The sequence below is a fragment of the Centruroides vittatus genome, unplaced genomic scaffold (assembly GCF_030686945.1).
Source record: "Centruroides vittatus isolate TY-2023 unplaced genomic scaffold, ASM3068694v2 contig_506, whole genome shotgun sequence".
Classification (NCBI taxonomy): domain Eukaryota; kingdom Metazoa; phylum Arthropoda; class Arachnida; order Scorpiones; family Buthidae; genus Centruroides; species Centruroides vittatus.
Window position 1 is genome coordinate 76,900 of NW_027122293.1, and position 19,869 is coordinate 96,768.

General features: G+C 35.2%; 1 protein-coding gene across 1 annotated transcript in view; it reads left to right on the forward strand.

The window, feature by feature from the left end:
• Window positions 1-8,000: 8,000 nt before the first annotated feature.
• Window positions 8,001-19,869, forward strand: part of LOC136978335 (gastrula zinc finger protein XlCGF57.1-like) — a 33,337-nt gene continuing 21,468 nt past the window's right edge. Inside the window, exons 1-3 of the mRNA XM_067274043.1 lie at window positions 8,001-8,215; window positions 8,509-8,555; window positions 8,934-9,552. Of these exons, the coding sequence (XP_067130144.1) occupies window positions 8,029-8,215; window positions 8,509-8,555; window positions 8,934-9,552 (853 nt within the window). The 5' untranslated portion in view covers window positions 8,001-8,028. The remainder of the gene's footprint in view (window positions 8,216-8,508; window positions 8,556-8,933; window positions 9,553-19,869) is intronic.

Sequence of the window (19,869 nt, forward strand, 5' to 3'; positions counted from 1 at the left end):
AATATTATGTATTCAATTAAATTATCTGTACCTCAAGAGTAACAGCAGTGTGTTATCTTGTCACAGGTACTTCATACACAATGAAAGTACGGTAAGAGCAAGATAAAGAAGTTCGTGTAGATGTAACTGTTATTCGCCGTTTATCTGAATCGACAAACGACAGAATCAATTATGATTCACAATGAAGCTGATGATGTGCCGAGAAACGTGGATTAATTCCGTTGATATCACGATGTAGACGGACACTAAAGTGACGATCGAATTTAAAGTCGTGCCCTCGGATTGTAAGACCAATAAATACAAAATGATTGAATTGGTATCAAAAACCCGTTTTCAATTTTTTATTTTATTTTTCACACCTATAACTGGGCTATTTTAGCATCATTTTTGTAACAAAATGATTTCTTCCTGTTCGTGTTTGCGATACGATGTTACAGCATTATATTCTGAATAAATTGTTTAGTGGTAGAATGACGTAGTGTCAAAGTGAATTGAATTTTATGTAAATTTTTATTTTTGTTTTCGATAATTAACATAAGCATTCCAAATCGTACACCGATTTACTTTTATTTAATAAGAGTCATGTTATATTTAAAATTTACGTAATCTTTAACGTACCTTTTTTAGCATTGGCACTTTACTTTCTCTTTTTGCAAAATGAAAAGATAGACACAAGTTTGCCTAATACGTATGAAAAACAACCCGAACATTTCGTCGGTTTCTGCGAAAAGTAGAAATATATTGGTAAACCAGTAAATTACTACAACAAAAATGAAGATTATTACATTATTTCGTACTTCTAACTGTTCTATTATATCATAGTATTTGATTTATAATTGCAAAGGTTATCTTATGTAAGGGTTTATCACGCCGAGCGACCAGTCTGACACATTTTAAAAACTCATGAAATTGTGTACAGTAGGAAAATAAAGAATCTTCATAACATGTTAAATTGGTCACTCGGTGTGTTAAATCCTTACGTAATTATATAAATCAAATACTGAGATATAATGACATATAAAAAATACTTATTTTATTGTATACTTATTACGTTTTTAGCGATACTCGGATGGAACGAAATGGCACAATTTCGTTGGTGAAGTAGACACCAATTAAGAATAAATTCTAAATTTCTAAAGTCAGTTCTGACAAACTGTTCCATTCACAGCCGAATACCAAACAGTAATCTGCCGATTAATCAAATTTCGCGAAAAATACAACAAATATTTAAACTCGTACTCCAGAAAACCATTTAAAACATATTTTGTGCTGGCAGATAACCTGGAATTATGTGATATTCCTAATCGAATGCCACCATTCCGCTGTAACGATCAATTTTCGAAGAATTAAATATCTCGATTAGTCTTTTCGTTAAATTGGCCATTTTCAAAGTAATATTTAAATATTTTCAAAATCTGATCATAAACTTTGTAAGGTGAATCATATAAAACGTATGAAATTATTTTAGACACGAAAATCTTAAAGTACCAAAATACTATTGAAAGTTTAGCAAGGAACGAGAATGGGCTTGTAAGTGTAAAGTAAGGAAAATTAAAAAGTATTATCTTATTGTATCATTATCCACATCTTCTGGTATGGATTCGTCTAAAGATTTTTCGTCGTTATTTTTCATTTTATCGAATTCTCTTATTACTTTAGACATTTCTACAGCTTCAGACATTTCTTTAATATCTTTCATAGTATTATGTAAAAGAAAATAATTTTATAATTTGCATTTCAATCTTTTTGTAATTTAACATCATAGTTCTGCTATTAACTATAAATAACTTCATGAAAAAAATCAAATGTAACATTGTAAAATATCCGTGTTACTGTAAAATATTTGTTCTTATTCAAATATTCATTCATTATCACAAATGAAATCAGAATAAAACGTTTATATATATATATATATATATACATATAATGTTAAATCTATAAAAGAAACGACAAAGCGGTACCATGTATAAACAGTTTAAGAAATGTAATCACTATAAATATAAAGACAAGCTCAGATTTCTTCCATTCTGACGAATCAAAAAATCAAATATAATAAACGGAATATTAAGAGTAAAGTGCACAAATTTTTCATTTTATGATCCACGGATTATCTCTTGTTTTAAAGTTAATTTCAATGTTTCATTTGGTGCTTATATACCGGATGTTATTCGTAATAAGCCCATTGAGTTTATATACACGTAACTAAATTGCCTGTTCGTTTGACATCGCGTCAAATTGACAAGTAGACATTCAAAAATGCTACTTTGTCAGAAACATTACTTTGTCATTCTTTACACATTTACAGAATAAATAAGCAAATAAAATACAGCAAATAATTACCATTCTTATAAATATACATAATATACATAATTTCTCGGAAACCAATCTGGTTTAATTTTACCTGGTAACAGAAAAAGACCGGTCGGGGATCGAGAAATAACCAATAAAGTAACGATTTTCGACTTTACGGGATATTTAAACCCAGGCTTCAAGGACACTACGTTCTTTGCCATGTCGTCCCGCGAGGCTATGTTCTTCGCTGGGGTGTTTCCCGAAAGAACCCATTTTCGTCCTTTGCTTATATATATTCCAAAAGTTATAGAACTTCGTTGAGAAAAATATCGGATATTCCGATCTGCATTCACCGGACATCTTTTCTAGTTCGAAAACTGGACATAGAATGCAGCGTCCGTTCAACGATAGAAAACCATCTTCATCCCTCTGCTACTTTTGAATAAGGTTTCTCTAACAGGGAACCACCAGCGACCGACGAGCAGACTCTATCCCCGCATATTGAGTGAACTAGTCCAGGAACACTGTGAGTTTGGTAGTGGGTTCGCGTCACGCCCGGACAGGCTGGCCACGTAAAGTTTTCCGAAGTTTTCTCCATGTCTGTAACGACGAAATAGAAACCAGTTTCCTTTTAAAAGACCTCCCAGAAGGCATCCCCTAGACAGATCGCCCAAGTGTTGCGTTGCCATAACTAAAACGAAACGAAACGTAAACAAAAATAAATTGATTTATAGAAATCAAATCGATATTTCGGAATGGGATGTGAGACATGATGTACTGTACAGTACGTTAGAAGTATTTGAAAAAAGTACCGACTTATTTAGCAATTGATCTGGAAGTGTATACTTCTAGGCCGTTCTAGCGAACGAACAAACAAATATCCTCATTTATAATCGCACACGTCTTTCTTTATAGTTACCCACAAAAAAAAATAATCTAAAATAAAATTGATTGAAATGCGTAATGCTTAGCACGCGCTGCGATTCCATAAGCGCGTTTTTTATTGTTGCATAAACAATAAATTTTAAGATTGTTGAAAAGCGATTGTTCGGCGATTGTTGAGAAAATTTATTGAAAGTGAAAAGCATTTATCGAAATTTCGCTGTGTGTAAAACGATGGATTTTATAAGTAAGTTAAATTCTTTTTATTCTATAATTATATTAAGTCTTTAATAACGTGTTGGCAATAAATATAAAGACATACAATTAATAGTAATTTTCTACGGGATGTCTAAAAATCCCAATAAAAATGTCATACGGTGAAACGATATTTCACATTGCATTCATTTTCTGCTGGAGACAGTCACAGCATTAAACGACTTTCTGTAATAGAATAACAACTTATTACTTTATTTCTGCATCTTTTCTAATGTTTAATTATTCGGTTCCATTAAGATAAATAAAAAGAAGCAAACAGAAATTACATTTTTGTCATAAGATAAGATATTCAAAAATAAAATTAGAATCTCTTGTTAATTTAAAATAATCTTATAAAAAGTTGTCACATTTGTAATCTGAAGACTATTGTACTACTGTTCAATGTATACTTACGACTTGATTTTAAGTACATTTCGGGTTTTGCTCATTGAACAATGCTATATTTTATATTTACAAAATGTTTTGGTCTATTGCATTATTTATCGATATTGCCGAATACAGATACAGCAAATAAGTCGATTTTCACCGCTAGATAAATGCAAACAATGCTCATTTATAAGACAAAACTTGAAACGAAAGAGTAAGAAATGTGGCAATTATTTTTAATTGGTTAAAATTATCCGTCGATTTCCCTTTATTTTTATCGTTGTTTGTCGAGTATAAAGATATAAATGAACAATTGATTATTTACATTTTTGAAGTTAATCTACAAACTGAATATTTAAAACACATCTTGTCAGACTTTTTATTAAATTGTATCAATGAAGATAAAGTAAACTTCTCAGTACAGGCTAATAAATCGATTGAGTATAGGCTAAATATTTCAAGTGAGAATAACTTTTCAGTTGACGTTGTGATTGAAACAATTTCGACTTTCCACACAATTAATAATGTCAAATAACAATGCAATATTTATGCTTTTATATCACGTTTAAATTAAATAATTTCTAAGCATAAATCAACTAATTTTTTTTTACTTTTAATTTTAAGTATTGTGGATTTGCTGTAGAATAAGGTTTCAAAATATTTTCTGGAATGACAATTTCATCTGTTTATTTGGTGTAAAGTGTTTGTCATTTGCTTTGTTTTTCTTTCTCAAATTCCTATATAATTTTTTTTTCAGGCAAGGAGAGTGTTGAAAAAGAAGATTGGGAGCAAAGAGATAAAAGATTGCAAGAATCGGTGGACGTTATAGTGAGCATCATCATGGATTTGGCACGCAAAAAAAGAGAAAAAGCCAAATCGTCTTCTTATGTAAGTTACAATTCAATGGAAGTAATTGAAACTATCATTTAAAGGTTTACAACTAAATAACCTATCACAACCTTATAAAATGTGTTATTTAAAATGGCTGCAAATTGTTTATTTATTATTAAATAAATATTTTCTGAATTAATAAGAAAAAACGGTACGAGTTCTGTAAGATTATTATATCAGAAATCAGAATTTTTCACTTTTTACAGGATCCGGGTGAAAAAATGAGCACGGATCATCAAGCATTGGCGTCAAATGAGGAAGGAACAGCATGGGATGAAGGTGAGGTCACAAAGAGATTACAAAAAATGTTCCTATTTATAAAATAATTTATTTAAAAATGATTAAGGGATAATTTGATGTTAAATTGATTGTGTTAAAATCTCTTTAAATTAAGAAAGTTAATATCAATTATTCATCCGCAGTCTTTGACGTGTGTTAAATGTCGTAGTCGATATTCGAAACAATTCAAAATATAGCATTAATTTCAAAATGTTTATTTCTACAAAGATTCCATTTATTTCGTCGAAAATACTTTAGATAATTATTTTTGTTACTTAAACAGTAATATGTGTCTGTCTATTTCGTTTAATATCTGAGAATACGCTAACATTAAGAGAAAAAGTTTGCACGGTAATTCTATTTAAGGGGCATCGATATTATTCAATTTTCGTAACTAAAGGTCGAGGGTAGGAAATATACGTAGATTGTGCATGATATTTTCAGAAGGGTCGGATTTAATGAAGATTTTACACGCAAATATGTAAAATGTGAAATAAACTCTTGTAAAATTGTGACATGTACAAATAAAATTAAACATTTGTGTTTTCTGAAAGCGTTTATTGTTCAAAAAGCGTTGTAGTAAGTGTACACGAACTTTCGGTCTAGACCGGAAGTCGAGTGACATCAATTGAAATATTTTCCTCCCCATGCATTTACGTAGATCTTGTCGTTATTAAGAACAGTATGGTGTACAGGGGCAAGACAGTACTAATTTGAAAAGAAAAACGCAGATTTTAAATTAAATACATAAAGAATACGATGGAAAAGTGCAGTCCGGATATCTCTGCTGGTTGCAACTCAGTTTGCTTAATATTTAAGAAATAAAATTAATATTTAATAAACAATTTCTGGTGAAGCTTTTTGGTTTTTTACTTTTCATAAACCTCGCAAGTGTTTTCGATTATCAGAAAGAAACTATGTCTTTGTATTATCGACGCGAATTAGCATTTTTGAATGTCTACTTGTCAATTTGACGCGATGTCAAACGAACAGGCAATTTAGTTACGTGTATATAAACTCAATGGGCTTATTACGAATAACATCCGGTATATAAGCACCAAATGAAACATTGAAATTAACTTTAAAACAAGAGATAATCCGTGGATCATAAAATGAAAAATTTGTGCACTTTACTCTTAATATTCCGTTTATTATATTTGATTTTTTGATTCATCAGAATGGAAGAAATCTGAGCTTGTCTTTATATTTATAGTGATTACATTTCTTAAACTGTTTATACATGGTACCGCTTTGTCGTTTCTTTTATAGATTTAACATTATATGTATATATATATATATATATATAAACGTTTTATTCTGATTTCATTTGTGATAATGAATGAATATTTGAATAAGAACAAATATTTTACAGTAACACGGATATTTCACAATGTTACATTTGATTTTTTTCATGAAGTTATTTATAGTTAATAGCAGAACTATGATGTTAAATTACAAAAAGATTGAAATGCAAATTATAAAATTATTTTCTTTTACATAATACTATGAAAGATATTAAAGAAATGTCTGAAGCTGTAGAAATGTCTAAAGTAATAAGAGAATTCGATAAAATGAAAAATAACGACGAAAAATCTTTAGACGAATCCATACCAGAAGATGTGGATAATGATACAGTAAGATAATACTTTTTAATTTTCCTTACTTTACACTTACAAGCCCATTCTCGTTCCTTGCTAAACTTTCAATAGTATTTTGGTACTTTAAGATTTTCGTGTCTAAAATAATTTCATACATTTTATATGATTCACCTTACAAAGTTTATGATCAGATTTTGAAAATATTTAAATATTACTTTGAAAATGGCCAATTTAACGAAAAGACTAATCGAGATATTTAATTCTTCGAAAATTGATCGTTACAGCGGAATGGTGGCATTCGATTAGGAATATCACATAATTCCAGGTTATCTGCCAGCACAAAATATGTTTTAAATGGTTTTCTGGAGTACGAGTTTAAATATTTGTTGTATTTTTCGCGAAATTTGATTAATCGGCAGATTACTGTTTGGTATTCGGCTGTGAATGGAACAGTTTGTCAGAATTGACTTTAGAAATTTAGAATTTATTCTTAATTGGTGTCTACTTCACCAACGAAATTGTGCCATTTCGTTCCATCCGAGTATCGCTATAAACGTAATAAGTATACAATAAAATAAGTATTTTTTATATGTCATTATATCTCAGTATTTGATTTATATAATTACGTAAGGATTTAACACACCGAGTGACCAATTTAACATGTTACAAAGATTCTTTATTTTCCTACTGTACACAATTTCATGAGTTTTTAAAATGTGTCAGACTGGTCGCTCGGCGTGATAAACCCTTACATAAGATAACCTTTGCAATTATAAATCAAATACTATGATATAATAGAACAGTTAGAAGTACGAAATAATGTAATAATCTTCATTTTTGTTGTAATAATTTACTGGTTTACCAATATATTTCTACTTTTCGCAGAAACCGACGAAATGTTCGGGTTGTTTTTCATACGTATTAGGCAAACTTGTGTCTATCTTTTCATTTTGCAAAAAGAGAAAGTAAAGTGCCAATGCTAAAAAAGGTACGTTAAAGATTACGTAAATTTTAAATATAACATGACTCTTATTAAATAAAAGTAAATCGGTGTACGATTTGGAATGCTTATGTTAATTATCGAAAACAAAAATAAAAATTTACATAAAATTCAATTCACTTTGACACTACGTCATTCTACCACTAAACAATTTATTCAGAATATAATGCTGTAACATCGTATCGCAAACACAAACAGGAAGAAATCATTTTGTTACAAAAATGATGCTAAAATAGCCCAGTTATAGGTGTGAAAAATAAAATAAAAAATTGAAAACGGGTTTTTGATACCAATTCAATCATTTTGTATTAATTGGTCTTACAATCCGCACGCGGCGCTAGTATCGATGAGGTCGTAAACAGACTAAGCGATACGTTGTCGGTTGTAAAGTACCATTTGTTTTTTCTTTAAACGAAAATCTAATAAATATTTTAAGTTTCAAAAATGCCAAGTACGTGGTGCTGTGTACCACATTGTTCTAATAGTGGTGGTCACAAGTTTCCAAAAAATCCAGCATTGCGAAAGAAATGGATTCACGCCGTTAAAAGAGCAAATTGGAAACCAACTTCATCCAGTCTCGTGTGTAAAAATCACTTCACACCTGATCAGTATAAGGAAATTAATATCTTTGGTAAGCACATTATTTAAAGAATTATAATAACTGTACAATATTTTTTTCAAGCTATTAGCAATTAAGAAGCTTCAAACACCTCGCTTGAAAAATACTTGATGTTTACATCAAAAGTCTCTGTTTAGTTTTAATATCTAGGCGTGATAAGCCCTAACAGTAGAGGCTAGTTTTGAGCACTTACATAGCATTAATGCTAAGTTAACAAAGGATAAAAAATATATATAGTATCATGGATTTAATTGTTAATTCTTTATGCTAAATGAAAAATAAATAGATTTATTTTACTTTATTAGGAAACATCCCAGCAAAGAGACAACTGAAGGCTGATGCTGTACCAAATGTATTTCTTTAGTCTAAAAAAGAGGCACCTTCGGTTGCGAGCAGACGAGCAAGAAGAGAAAACCGTGAACGCAAAGTTCAAGATAATCATGATGCATGCTATATAATGGATACTGGTACATTAGAAATAGGAGGAGAAGTAATAATAGATGAGGAGGAGGAAAAGGCTACTTGTCTTATTGAAAATAATGTGGCAAGCACTATGGTCTGTGTAACTACACAGACCCATACTTTTGAAGTCCCAGTGTCAGTTGAAAGATTTGAGTTTGACAACAATGCTATACATTACTATACTGGGTTAGAGAACTACAATTCTTTCAATTTTGTACTACAAAGTTTGGGACCAGCAGCATACAGCTTAAAATATTACAAGTTTCAGGTTGTAACACTTGCAGTGCCAAACCAGTTGTTCTTGACTTTAATAAAATTAAGATTGAATACAGCAAATTTTGAGTTGAGTAGGATGTTTAGTGTATCTGAAGAAACAGTACGAAACGTTTTCATTACTTGGATCAATTTCATGTATTTACAATGGCAAGAGTTGGATATATGGAGTGAAAGATCTCTTGTTGATACATACATGCCTAGAGATTTTAAAATGAAATTTCCAAATACTAAAGTTATCATTGATTCTCTAGAATGCAAAATAAGCAAACCAAAAAATCCTGTTGCACAGCAGGCTACATGGTCATCATATAAAAATGACAACACATTAAAAGCAGTTGTAGGTTGCACACCAGGTGGTCTAGTAAGTTTTGTTTCAGAAGCCTATGGTGGTTCTGCAAGTGATCGACAGATTGCAGAAAGGTCTTCACTGTGTAAAATAACAGAGGCAAAAGACTGTGTAATGGCTGATAGAGGTTTTAACATTCAGGACTTGCTAATTACTAAAGATGTTGTGGTAAATACACCCACTTTTATGAGAGGAAAAGCACAGCTGAGCAGCAGTTTGTTATCTCGAGACAGAAAAATATCTAGTAAAAGAATACATATTGAACGTATTATAGGAATGGCTCGTACATATAAGATTTTGAGGCAACACATGCATCCGACAGTAACCAAACTTGGCAGTGAAATTATATTTATATGTTTTATGTTATGCAATTTTAGACCATGCATTGTTGGCAGAGATGCTTAATTTGTTTCACTGTTAGTCTAGCTCTATTAATTCTGTATATAATGTTTTTTTCATTCTAGACCCTAGCCTAATTTAAGTTTTCCATTTATAGTATTTTTAAATTTTTGTCTGCTTATAAATTCTAAGATTAAGAATGTATACTAGCATACACAGTAAGGTCTTCATTATGGAACTTCAATTCAAAGTAATATAGTGGTTTTAAAATTTGTACTATAGTTGAATAAATGTTTGTAAATTTGTAAGCAAATAAAAAATTTTAATCTTTAAAACAAAATCTCTTTTTATTATTTAAAAAATTCACCATCTAGAAAAATTTTACATAAACTCAAATTGTAAAATAAAAATAACAATTAGCTCAATTATTTTATAAACTTAATGTTTATAGAACATCTTTTTTAAAAGAGCTGGCTTAAAATGCTCATGGAAAAACAGTGTTTCAGTCATGTCTGCAATAAATTTATCATCTCTTGGAATGATAAAAACTTTGAAGTCACTTTTGTCACTGCTAATTGACCTTGGATTTGATAAAAATAATCATGATTCCGTTTTAAAGTAATTTTGTCATCAGTACATTCCAAATATGGTACATTTTGCACATTCACAGGAAGTTTAAAACTGGAGTAAGGACATTTAACTTCTAATATTTTATCATCATCCACAAGCCCATCTGGACTTGCAGCTAAGAATGGGTATTTTGGATGAAGAAACATGCCACATTCTTTCACAGGAGTATTTTCAAAAGAAGAATATGCTTCAATTGCTTCTTTTTCATACCTTAAGCCATGAGAAATTGCCTTACTTTTTATTGGCCTACTTGACAGTAACGAGTCACACAATTTTAGTCTGTCTGCTGATTTTAATTTACAAACTTTTCCAAAGTTTGAAGATGTCAAACGCAACAAATGTTCCTTCTTCCAAACTGCACTTTTTCGTTGTAATCGGGTCTCTTTTTCCAAATGTTCTATGTACTCCCTACTTGCTTCAGTTACATGTAAAGCTTTTAAAAACATTTCGGACATTGTGCTTTTGCAATAATCATGATCTGACTCTAAAGCCCTCATGTTTGCTGGTTGCCTTAATTGTAATATCGGTATTGCACAACCACTTTGCATGTTCATTGCCAAATTAATAACAAAGTTTGTATAATCAGAGATTGAACTGCCAGATGGTCTGGGGTCAAATTTCATGTCTTCTAATCGTTTCCTTTTCATTCCTCTCTTCTTAAATAAATGAAATGGAAGCTCACTAGCCTTAATTGGGGAACCTTTATGTTGGCGGGTAGGCTGATGGAATGTTTGCAGAACCTGAGTGCATGTTTTGTGACACTTATAATTGCCTGTTCTTCCGTATTCTTCTATTGCCAATAGTGTTACACATACATGTTTGCAATATGCTTTAGGCCCTTTACCTGCTGTACATTCACATATTGCATTTTCTATATCCCCATCATCTGTAATTACTAAATCTGTATAATATGTGTTCCCCTTGGTTAATTCAGATTTTACATTACCTTTAAAATATGAAAATTTTTTTTCTTTTGTTCCTCTTATTGTTAATAAGAATTCATTAAAATACATCTGCACAGCAGACAGTGGCATTCTTTGATCTGACATCTCCATGTAGGCATCAATTGTATCTATAGTCAAAACTGGTATTTGTAAACTTGGAGAGAGATCCTTATATTCAGATGAATCAGGAAGTTTGAGTTCAGGAGAGCTATCACAGGATATAGAAAAATTATGAGTTTCCTGATTCCTCTCATATGCCAGTAACCTGAAAATTATTGTAAACAAGTTTAATAACTAGTTAACATATGATCACCAATATTTTATTTAGTTTTTTCTGTCTCATTGACAGAAAAGGCAAAAATTATTATTAGGGTAGATGTACCAGTTTTGGCCAGTGTACGAGTTCTGGCCAGAAAACGAATTTAACTTAAAAATATTATCACCACATATTCAAATCTGTCCAACAAAACAAACTTTTATTGTTAACTATTCACACAGTTAACAATAAAAGTTTGTTTCATTTGTGATTATATTTTTAAGTTAAATTTGTTTTCTGGCCAGAACTGGTACTACACTGGCCAAAACTGGTACATCTACCCTATATATTATATTCTTACCTTAATATATTACATATAATATAAAAATAAACAGTATAAGGTAACTGAACAGTATTGACAAGCACCTAAATATGGCATATATACAGTATATGTGTATGCCAGATTTAGTAAAAGGAAATGGGCAAAAATTCACTTGTACAAAAAGTTTATTGGTGAAGAAATTAGTCTTATTGCATTAAATTATTGAAACAAGTAAGAAGACTTGTGACCAATAAAAAAGACATTTTGATTATATTTATTTTAATTACTCCAAAAATTGTTTTCTCTTGGTAAAAGATTCAGATATATATCTCTTATATTGTCTTAGAACTTCATAGAAAGTAGTTTTGTTTGTGTTGATTGTTGTTCTAAATTACAGTGATAACCTATTGGTACAGTTAACATTTCAGATACTGGTATAAATTGGTTATAATATATCAGGTTCAGTACATGACCATATTCCAAGAGGAAAAAACTTCATTTTAAAGTTTTGACCTTATGTTTTGGTTAGGCAAATGTGAAAAGAATCAATGACAACTTTACTGATCTTTAAATGTTTTTATCGACGAAAAATGTGCATTTTGTGAAATCTTATCCTTAAAACTTTCATATACTGGTAAGTTACCTTATCATGTAATAGTTATAAGGACTTGAAATTATAAATGTAATAATTAACGATAAAAATATAGATGTAGATTATTTTAACTTACCTTTCTATTAAATCGGCTTTTCTACCAGCTAACTTGGCATTGTACTTTTTTAATTCTTCCTTTAATTGTACCGTTGTTAACCTTCCTAAAAAATATTTTCGTTCTTCCATTATTATAAAGTAAGCTATCCTTCGAACGGAACAGCTTGTTTACAACCGTATCGATAGGCGCGACACCTATGTTACGTGATCACTTTTTTCCCCTATTCAATCATTTTGTATTTATTGGTCTTACAATCCGAGGGCACGACTTTAAATTCGATCGTCACTTTAGTGTCCGTCTACATCGTGATATCAACGGAATGAATCCACGTTTCTCGGCACATCATCAGCTTCATTGTGAATCACAATTGATTCTGTCGTTTATCGATTCAGATAAACGGTGAATAACAGTTACATCTACACGAACTTCTTTATCTTGCTATCACCGTACTTTCATTGTGTATGAAGTACCCGTGACAATAGAACACACTGGTGTTACTCCTAAAGTACAGATAAGTTAATAGAAACAGTTGATGCGACAACAGAATATTTTAGCCTTATCTTATAACTGGCTTTACTCTCTTGATTATAAAGACACTTTTTTATAACCGTATCTGGTTTTATCGTTAGGCTTAATTTGATACTCTGGGTAATCTGTATCTATGGTTATTTGTCCGAATTTTACGTTTTATTTTTTAATTGAATATATAATATTAAAACGTTTAACACTCTTTCGACAAAAGTATAATATAATGCGAGTTTAGCAAAATTAAAAGCAGCGGTTTACAAATAATGAGTTTTACGAATTTGCTGAAATCACCAAAAAGGCTTTGATTTGTCTACAATTTTACATAATATTTACGATTTAATTTGTGATCTCTGCCAAGTTTTGTATTTGTTTTGCCCGAAATTTACTCTGTGGCTCTACTTGTATGTTTCTGTATATATCTACACGTCTGGTTGTCTGCGTGTTTGTACATACAAGCGAGTAAACTAAGTTTTTAAAAAGAAAGTTTAAAGTTTTGCATAAAAGACAGCTTCATAAAATATGTTTTAAAATGAAACTCATATTATGACATTTTAAACACCACCGAGTCTTAAGAAATTAAGAAGCACACATTTAGTGAATAAGTTAGTTAACTGATCTAAATTATGTATGTGTTTCGGTGTTTTTTTCTAATACAGAATCCTGTGGGGTTGTAGTCTCGCGACACTGCGAAAGCAACAGCATAAATGGGTGTATAAAAAGAATATTTAGTAACTTTATGTTATACGAATCTGATTTAACAGTAATATAATTGGATACATTATAAATACAACTACGCAGTGTTGCTTTATTGCTCATAGTCAATGCTTCTTTACATTTACGGTATCCTGCAGCTTTAACTGTTATTTGGCCTTTCTTAATGTGCTACTCCGCCATGTGATCAGGGTTAAGCAATGGCGGCTTCCACCGTAAATAATGTAATCAATTTTCGTTTATAACTCTTATTATACGCTTTGCCCCCAAAACCTTCTATCGGTTTAGGACACGTCTACTAGGGAGGTCTCTTAAGAATAATCGCGCCATTACCAAAACAAAATTAGGAAAAAACGCGTATTAAAAGTAAACTCTTACCTTTGAATGACCGAGAACTTTTCTACCATAGCTACACGGGAGAATTGGCCTCTTCCAAAATAAATAAATAACACAAAATGTATTTCGTTTTCCTTCTCATCAACTCTAACGTCTTTGAGCCATTCGATTGTAACGAACACTTTACAATTTGGAAAAAATTCAGTGGCGCCCTCTGTAATTCAATTGAAAGAAACATTCATTTTTTGTAAATATTTTTATCATAAAAGTAACCGTCAAATTTACAATGATATTTTAATAATTAATGTTTCTAACACTCACCCGTAGGACAAATGAAACTATACGATACAAACCGTAAAGCGGCCAATTACAAAAGGCTTCTCTTATAATCCGAAACTGGGTATCAAAGCCAACTTATTAATAGCCGTTTTTTCAAGCAAAATTTTCGACAGAAAGGACAAAATAGATAAGTCGTAGAAATAAATAAAAGCAATTTGTTGGGGTAGAGAAATCATTTTTCTTGTTCTTATAACCGTATTGTTTATTCTTTTGTAAATCAGAGTCTGATTTACAAAAGACAATCCGCTTACATTTCGCGACAGCAATCCGCTTACATTTCGGCGCACGCGTTCAGTATTCAAGATGGCGAACGATACCGACACTGTTGTTATCCACATGTTTACAAATTTTGTTTTCTACGGCTGCTTTATTTAGCTAGAAGATTTTGTCGAACATTCGAACGAAGATATTGGATTATATTGGAAGATGTTTTCTTGGATCGAGAAGGTACTGGTGTACAAAATACACTTATTCCTCGATTAAGGTCTCTCGACAAAGAATACTGTCGCGTAGACGAATGACAATCAGACATGAGGATTTCAAAGAGGTGTTTATTCACTTCGATAAACGTACAACCACTGCCAGATGAAAATAACGCTGCTCAACCTGAGTGCTCGCGGTAATATCCGCGTGAGGACAGGGGTTCCCATATGTAAATAATACGGATTTACATTTGTTCTCAGCCTGGGCAAACGTATACCCCAAAAAAAAATCACAGCAAGGGGCTCAACCGCAAACCTCCCGTTTGATAGGCGACCATGCTGACCACTGGACTAGGAATGCCACGGTGGGAGAAGTGAGTCGCGGCATTATGCCCCTCCTTCAAGAAGACAGCGCCTTGCTGTCGTTTAGGCACTTCTTACAGCTCTGGCACGAGTCATCGGCCCATCCGACGTTGTGCTTGGGGTTCTTTCCTTGGCGAATCCGATTCACCGGCGTCGGTTTTCACGAACAGCAGCGCTGTTGACGTCACAGGTAAAAGCAGGGTCCTGCATCTTGGGATCACAATACGGTTTCATGCAAAGGACGTGGATAGTATCCTTCTGCTTCCTTCTCTTGGATGCAGGGTCAAAGTCCTCAACTTCATAGGTTAGATCAGACAAGAGACGAAGGACTTTGTATGGGCCAAAGTACTGCTTAAGGAGCTTTTCGGACAGACCCACCTTGCTCACCGGTGTAAATATCCACACAAGATCACCCTGATAGGATACAGGTCGATAAGCAGCGTCATATCGTCCTCGATCTTTCTGCTGGGCCATCAATGTACGTACGCGAGCTAATTGTCGCGACTCCTCGGCCGTTGTGACTAAATGTCCCAGGTAATCGTCGGGTTGATCGTTGGCTTGATATGGGAATAACGTGTCCATTGTTGTCTCGGCTTCACGTCCGTGGAGTAAATAGAATGGAGTGAATCCAGTAACATCCTGCTTTGCAGTATTATATGCGAAAGTGACGAAGGGCAACACTGAGTCCCAGTCTTTCTGCTCAACACCAACATACATCGACATCATATCAGTTAATGTCTTGTTGAAGCGTTCGGTTAAGCCGTTGGTCTGCGGATGGTATGCGGTCGTCATACTGTGTGTTACTTGGCAGCACCGCATAAGTTCCGACACAAGCCTGGATTGGAAAACTGTTCCTCTGTCAGTGAGGAGTACTCTTGGGGCCCCATGCTTCAACAGGATTTCATCAACAAGGAATCTAGCTATTTCTCGGGCCTCAGCTGTCGGCACAGCCTTGGTGACAGCATATCGTGTGAAATAGTCGGTGCAGACCACAATCCATTTATTACCTTTGAGGAATTTCGGGAGCGGACCAAGTAAATCCATACCAATTCGATGAATGGGCGCTAACGCTGGTGGGATAGAAATAAGGCAGCTAGGCGGTTTCTGTGGTACCTGTTTCCTTCTCTGCCATTCTCGACAATAGGAGACGTAATGCTTTACTGTACGGTATAGCCTCGGCCAAAAGAAGCGTTTTCGGATTCTGTCATAAGTTTTAGCGACCCCCAAGTGACCAGCCGTAGGGGCGTCATGGAAATGTTGCAGAATAGTCAGGCGCAAGTGCTTGAAGATCACGGGTAACCATCTCTTTTCAGCCGGATCGTAATTTTTTTATACAGAACGCCATTGATAAGTTCAAATTCGCCTTTGACAGGCTCAGATCGTTCGAGAGCACGAATTACTGCTGCCAACTGTGGGTCCTTCCTCTGATTGGCGGCGACATTCATAAGTGTGGCAACTAAGCCAGCCGCTATAGAAGTGTCGACATCTATGGGATTCCTCAAAAGGCAGTCTGCGTCTTTATGTTTTTTCCCACTTTTATAACAGATGGAAACGTCGTACTCTTGAAGACGTAAGGCCCATCTAGCGAGCCTTCCAGAGGGATCCGTCAGTCTATCTAACCAGCATAATGCGTGATGATCTGTCACCACTACAAATGGTTTACCAAAGAGATATGGCTGGGAATTTGTGGATTGCCCATATCACTGCAAGACACTCCCTTTCTGTCGTCGAATAATTTTTCTCCGCCTTGGTAAGCGTCCGGGACGCATAAGCGATTACCTTCTCTTCGCCATCTTGCGTTTCGCCCATAACCACTGGCGTCTGTGTGCAGTTCTATTGGCGCATTCTCATCGTACAATCCTAAGACGGTTAGAAGTAAGTGCCCTTTTTAAGGTGGCAAAGGAATCAGCTTCTCGTTGACCCCACTTGAACGTAGACTTCCTCTTTAACAGCTGCTGTAATGGCTGAGCTTTACAGCAAAAGTTTTTAATAAAGCGGCGGTAATAGGAACAGAGGCCCAGGAAACTTCTTACATTGTGCGTATTTCCCGGAGTAGGGAATTCGGTGACTGCTCGTAATTTTTCGGGGTCAGGTCGTATCCCCTTTCTTGATATTAGGTGTCCAAGGTTCTTTATCTGGTTAGCACCAAAGACACACTTTTTCGGGTTCAGTTGAAGGCCTGCATCTTGTTTGCAGCTTAGAACGGCTTTTAACCGTAACAGATGATTATCAAAGGTTTCAGAAAACACGACTATATCGTCGAGATAACATAAGCACATAGTCCACTTCAGATGGCGTAACAAGTTATCCATCATTCTCTCAAACGTCGCTGGCGCATTGCATAAACCGAAAGGCATGACTTTGAATTCATATAACTCCTCTGGTGTAATGAAGGCGGTTTTCTCTTGATCACGTTCATTGACCTCAATCTGCCAATACCCTGAGTAAAGGTCCATCGAAGCGGCCGGATGGCCGAGCGGTAAAGGTTAGCAGCCTGCCGCTCTGGGAGACCCGGGATCGAATCCGGACAGGTTGAATAATCCCCAGGAATTTTTCGGGGGGTGGTCCGTCGGATATGTCGGTCCCCATCCCTCACCACCCGGTCGCTCCATTGTGGGCCTGGCCGAACCCATAATGGGCTTGCTATAAGAGGCCCCTCTTAGTGCCCACAGGGCAGAAAGAGTTACAAAAAAAAAAAAAAACAAAAGGTCTATCGAGGAAAAAAAATTGGCTCCTCGTAAGCAATTGAGGGTATAGTCTATGCGTGGCAAAGGGTAAACACCCTTTCTTGTAATCTTTGCAGTGCCTCTCTTGTTGCCACCAAACTTAAAGGTCGCAGAAAAGTGACGAAGAACGTCCCGAACTTGCATTTGTTGGGTTGGGGTCAAGGCAGTCGACACAATCTACTCATGCTGGACTTCTGCCTGCAGACTCATAGTGGAGGTCATCGTTATAGGCTCTGGCGGCGCACATTCGTCAATGGCGGTTAGACTATTCTCCTGTAACTGCTCTGCTACACCGACACATATGCCTTTTAGAAGGGTTTTAGGCTTGCAAGTACCATTGGCAACCCACAATGTTCCCTTGCCTTCTGTCAGTCGGATAATAGAAGAGGGGGTAGCCACTTCTTTCTCTAGAAGTAAGCGTTTGTTGCCCTCTACCACGGCTTCGAATAAACAGAGAGCTGCTGGGCATGAAACAGTTATTCGCAGTAAAGAGTATGGAGGGATGAACCAATCCTCTAAAGTGCATAAGTGGAAGGGTTCAGCTAGCATTTCTGCTTTTATCCCCTTTGTTGGAAGGTTGTTCTCCAAGAGGAGGGCAGAACGCCCACAGTCTATCACGGCTTGAGAGGCTTCCAAGAAATCCCAACCGAGGATAACATTATGACTACAATGCTGCAAGACTACAAACTCAAATGGTTGGTACCTCCCATTTATACTGATTCGCGCTACACATTTTCCAGCTGGATGTACGAAATTTCCATCCGCCACCTTCAGGATGACATCCTTTACATCAGTGAACATGGTCTTCCGCAGTTGCCGACGATAGGCCTCAGCGAGTACAGAAAAAGACGCTCCCGAATCGACAAGGGCATGTACAGGTTGATTATCGATACTAATGTCCACGGAATTCCTGGTCATCCGGGCAACAGTCGTCGAAGGAGGATTTTCTTCGTAAGCGGCCTCACCCCCAAGAAAGGTCGCATCGCTTAGTTTTCCTCTGCTCTGCGACTGAGAGATCGACTAAGACGGCGGTATGGGGATGGCGATCTAAGGCGTCGGAGAGTCGGCGAATGTTCTCTTTCTTCCCCAGCATACGGCGAAAAACTTCGAGACCCTGGTGGGCGAGCGTAGTCTTCGGGGAACGATCGGCAGGACTGCTGCTCAGCCTGTGTCTCTCTATTAGTGCGATAAGCATCGAACAGTTGCCTCATCTCTCAGCAATAACGCACAACGTGTCCCGGACGCCCGCAATGGAAACAAACTGGGCGATTATCTTCTGTTCGCCACACGTCGGTTTTTCGTCTTGGCGATTCGGCAGCTAGAAGCGGTCGCCGGGCAGCGGCAGCATAGCTAGAACGCCGTTTCGGCTGAGTTGTTGTCCAGGTCGACACAGACTGGGATATTGGTGTGAGGGTTTTCTCAACTTCCTCTCTAACAAACGTATCGAGTGAAGAACTTTCAATTTCTTTCCTCCCTTACAATCTGACAGATGATAGCAACCATATCGGGTTGTTCTTCCAAGGAAGCCACAGGTACGACATTAGGTAGACGGTCGAATTTCTGTTGTCCGACTCTCTTCTGTCGCATTTCCTCGATGTAGTGACACCAGGTGATGAATTCGGTAGTGTTGGTGAGCTCTTTTGTCAGCAAGGCCTGATACACGTCTTCAGCAACGCCTTTCATTAAATGAGACACCTTATCGGTTTCCTTCATATTCGGATTCACTTTGTTTCACAAACGTAATACATCCTGTATGTATGACTGTGTATTCTTCCCATGCTTCTGCGCCATGCGTTTTAACAGTTCCTCTGCTCGCCAGGATTGCTGCCTGTCATCTCCAAATACCTTCTGGATTTCGGTCTTAAATTGTTGCCACGAACCAAGACCCGCCTCATTGTTTTCATACTACTGTCGAGCCATACCGGTTAGGAAAAAGTAGGCATTGGCGAGGCATGC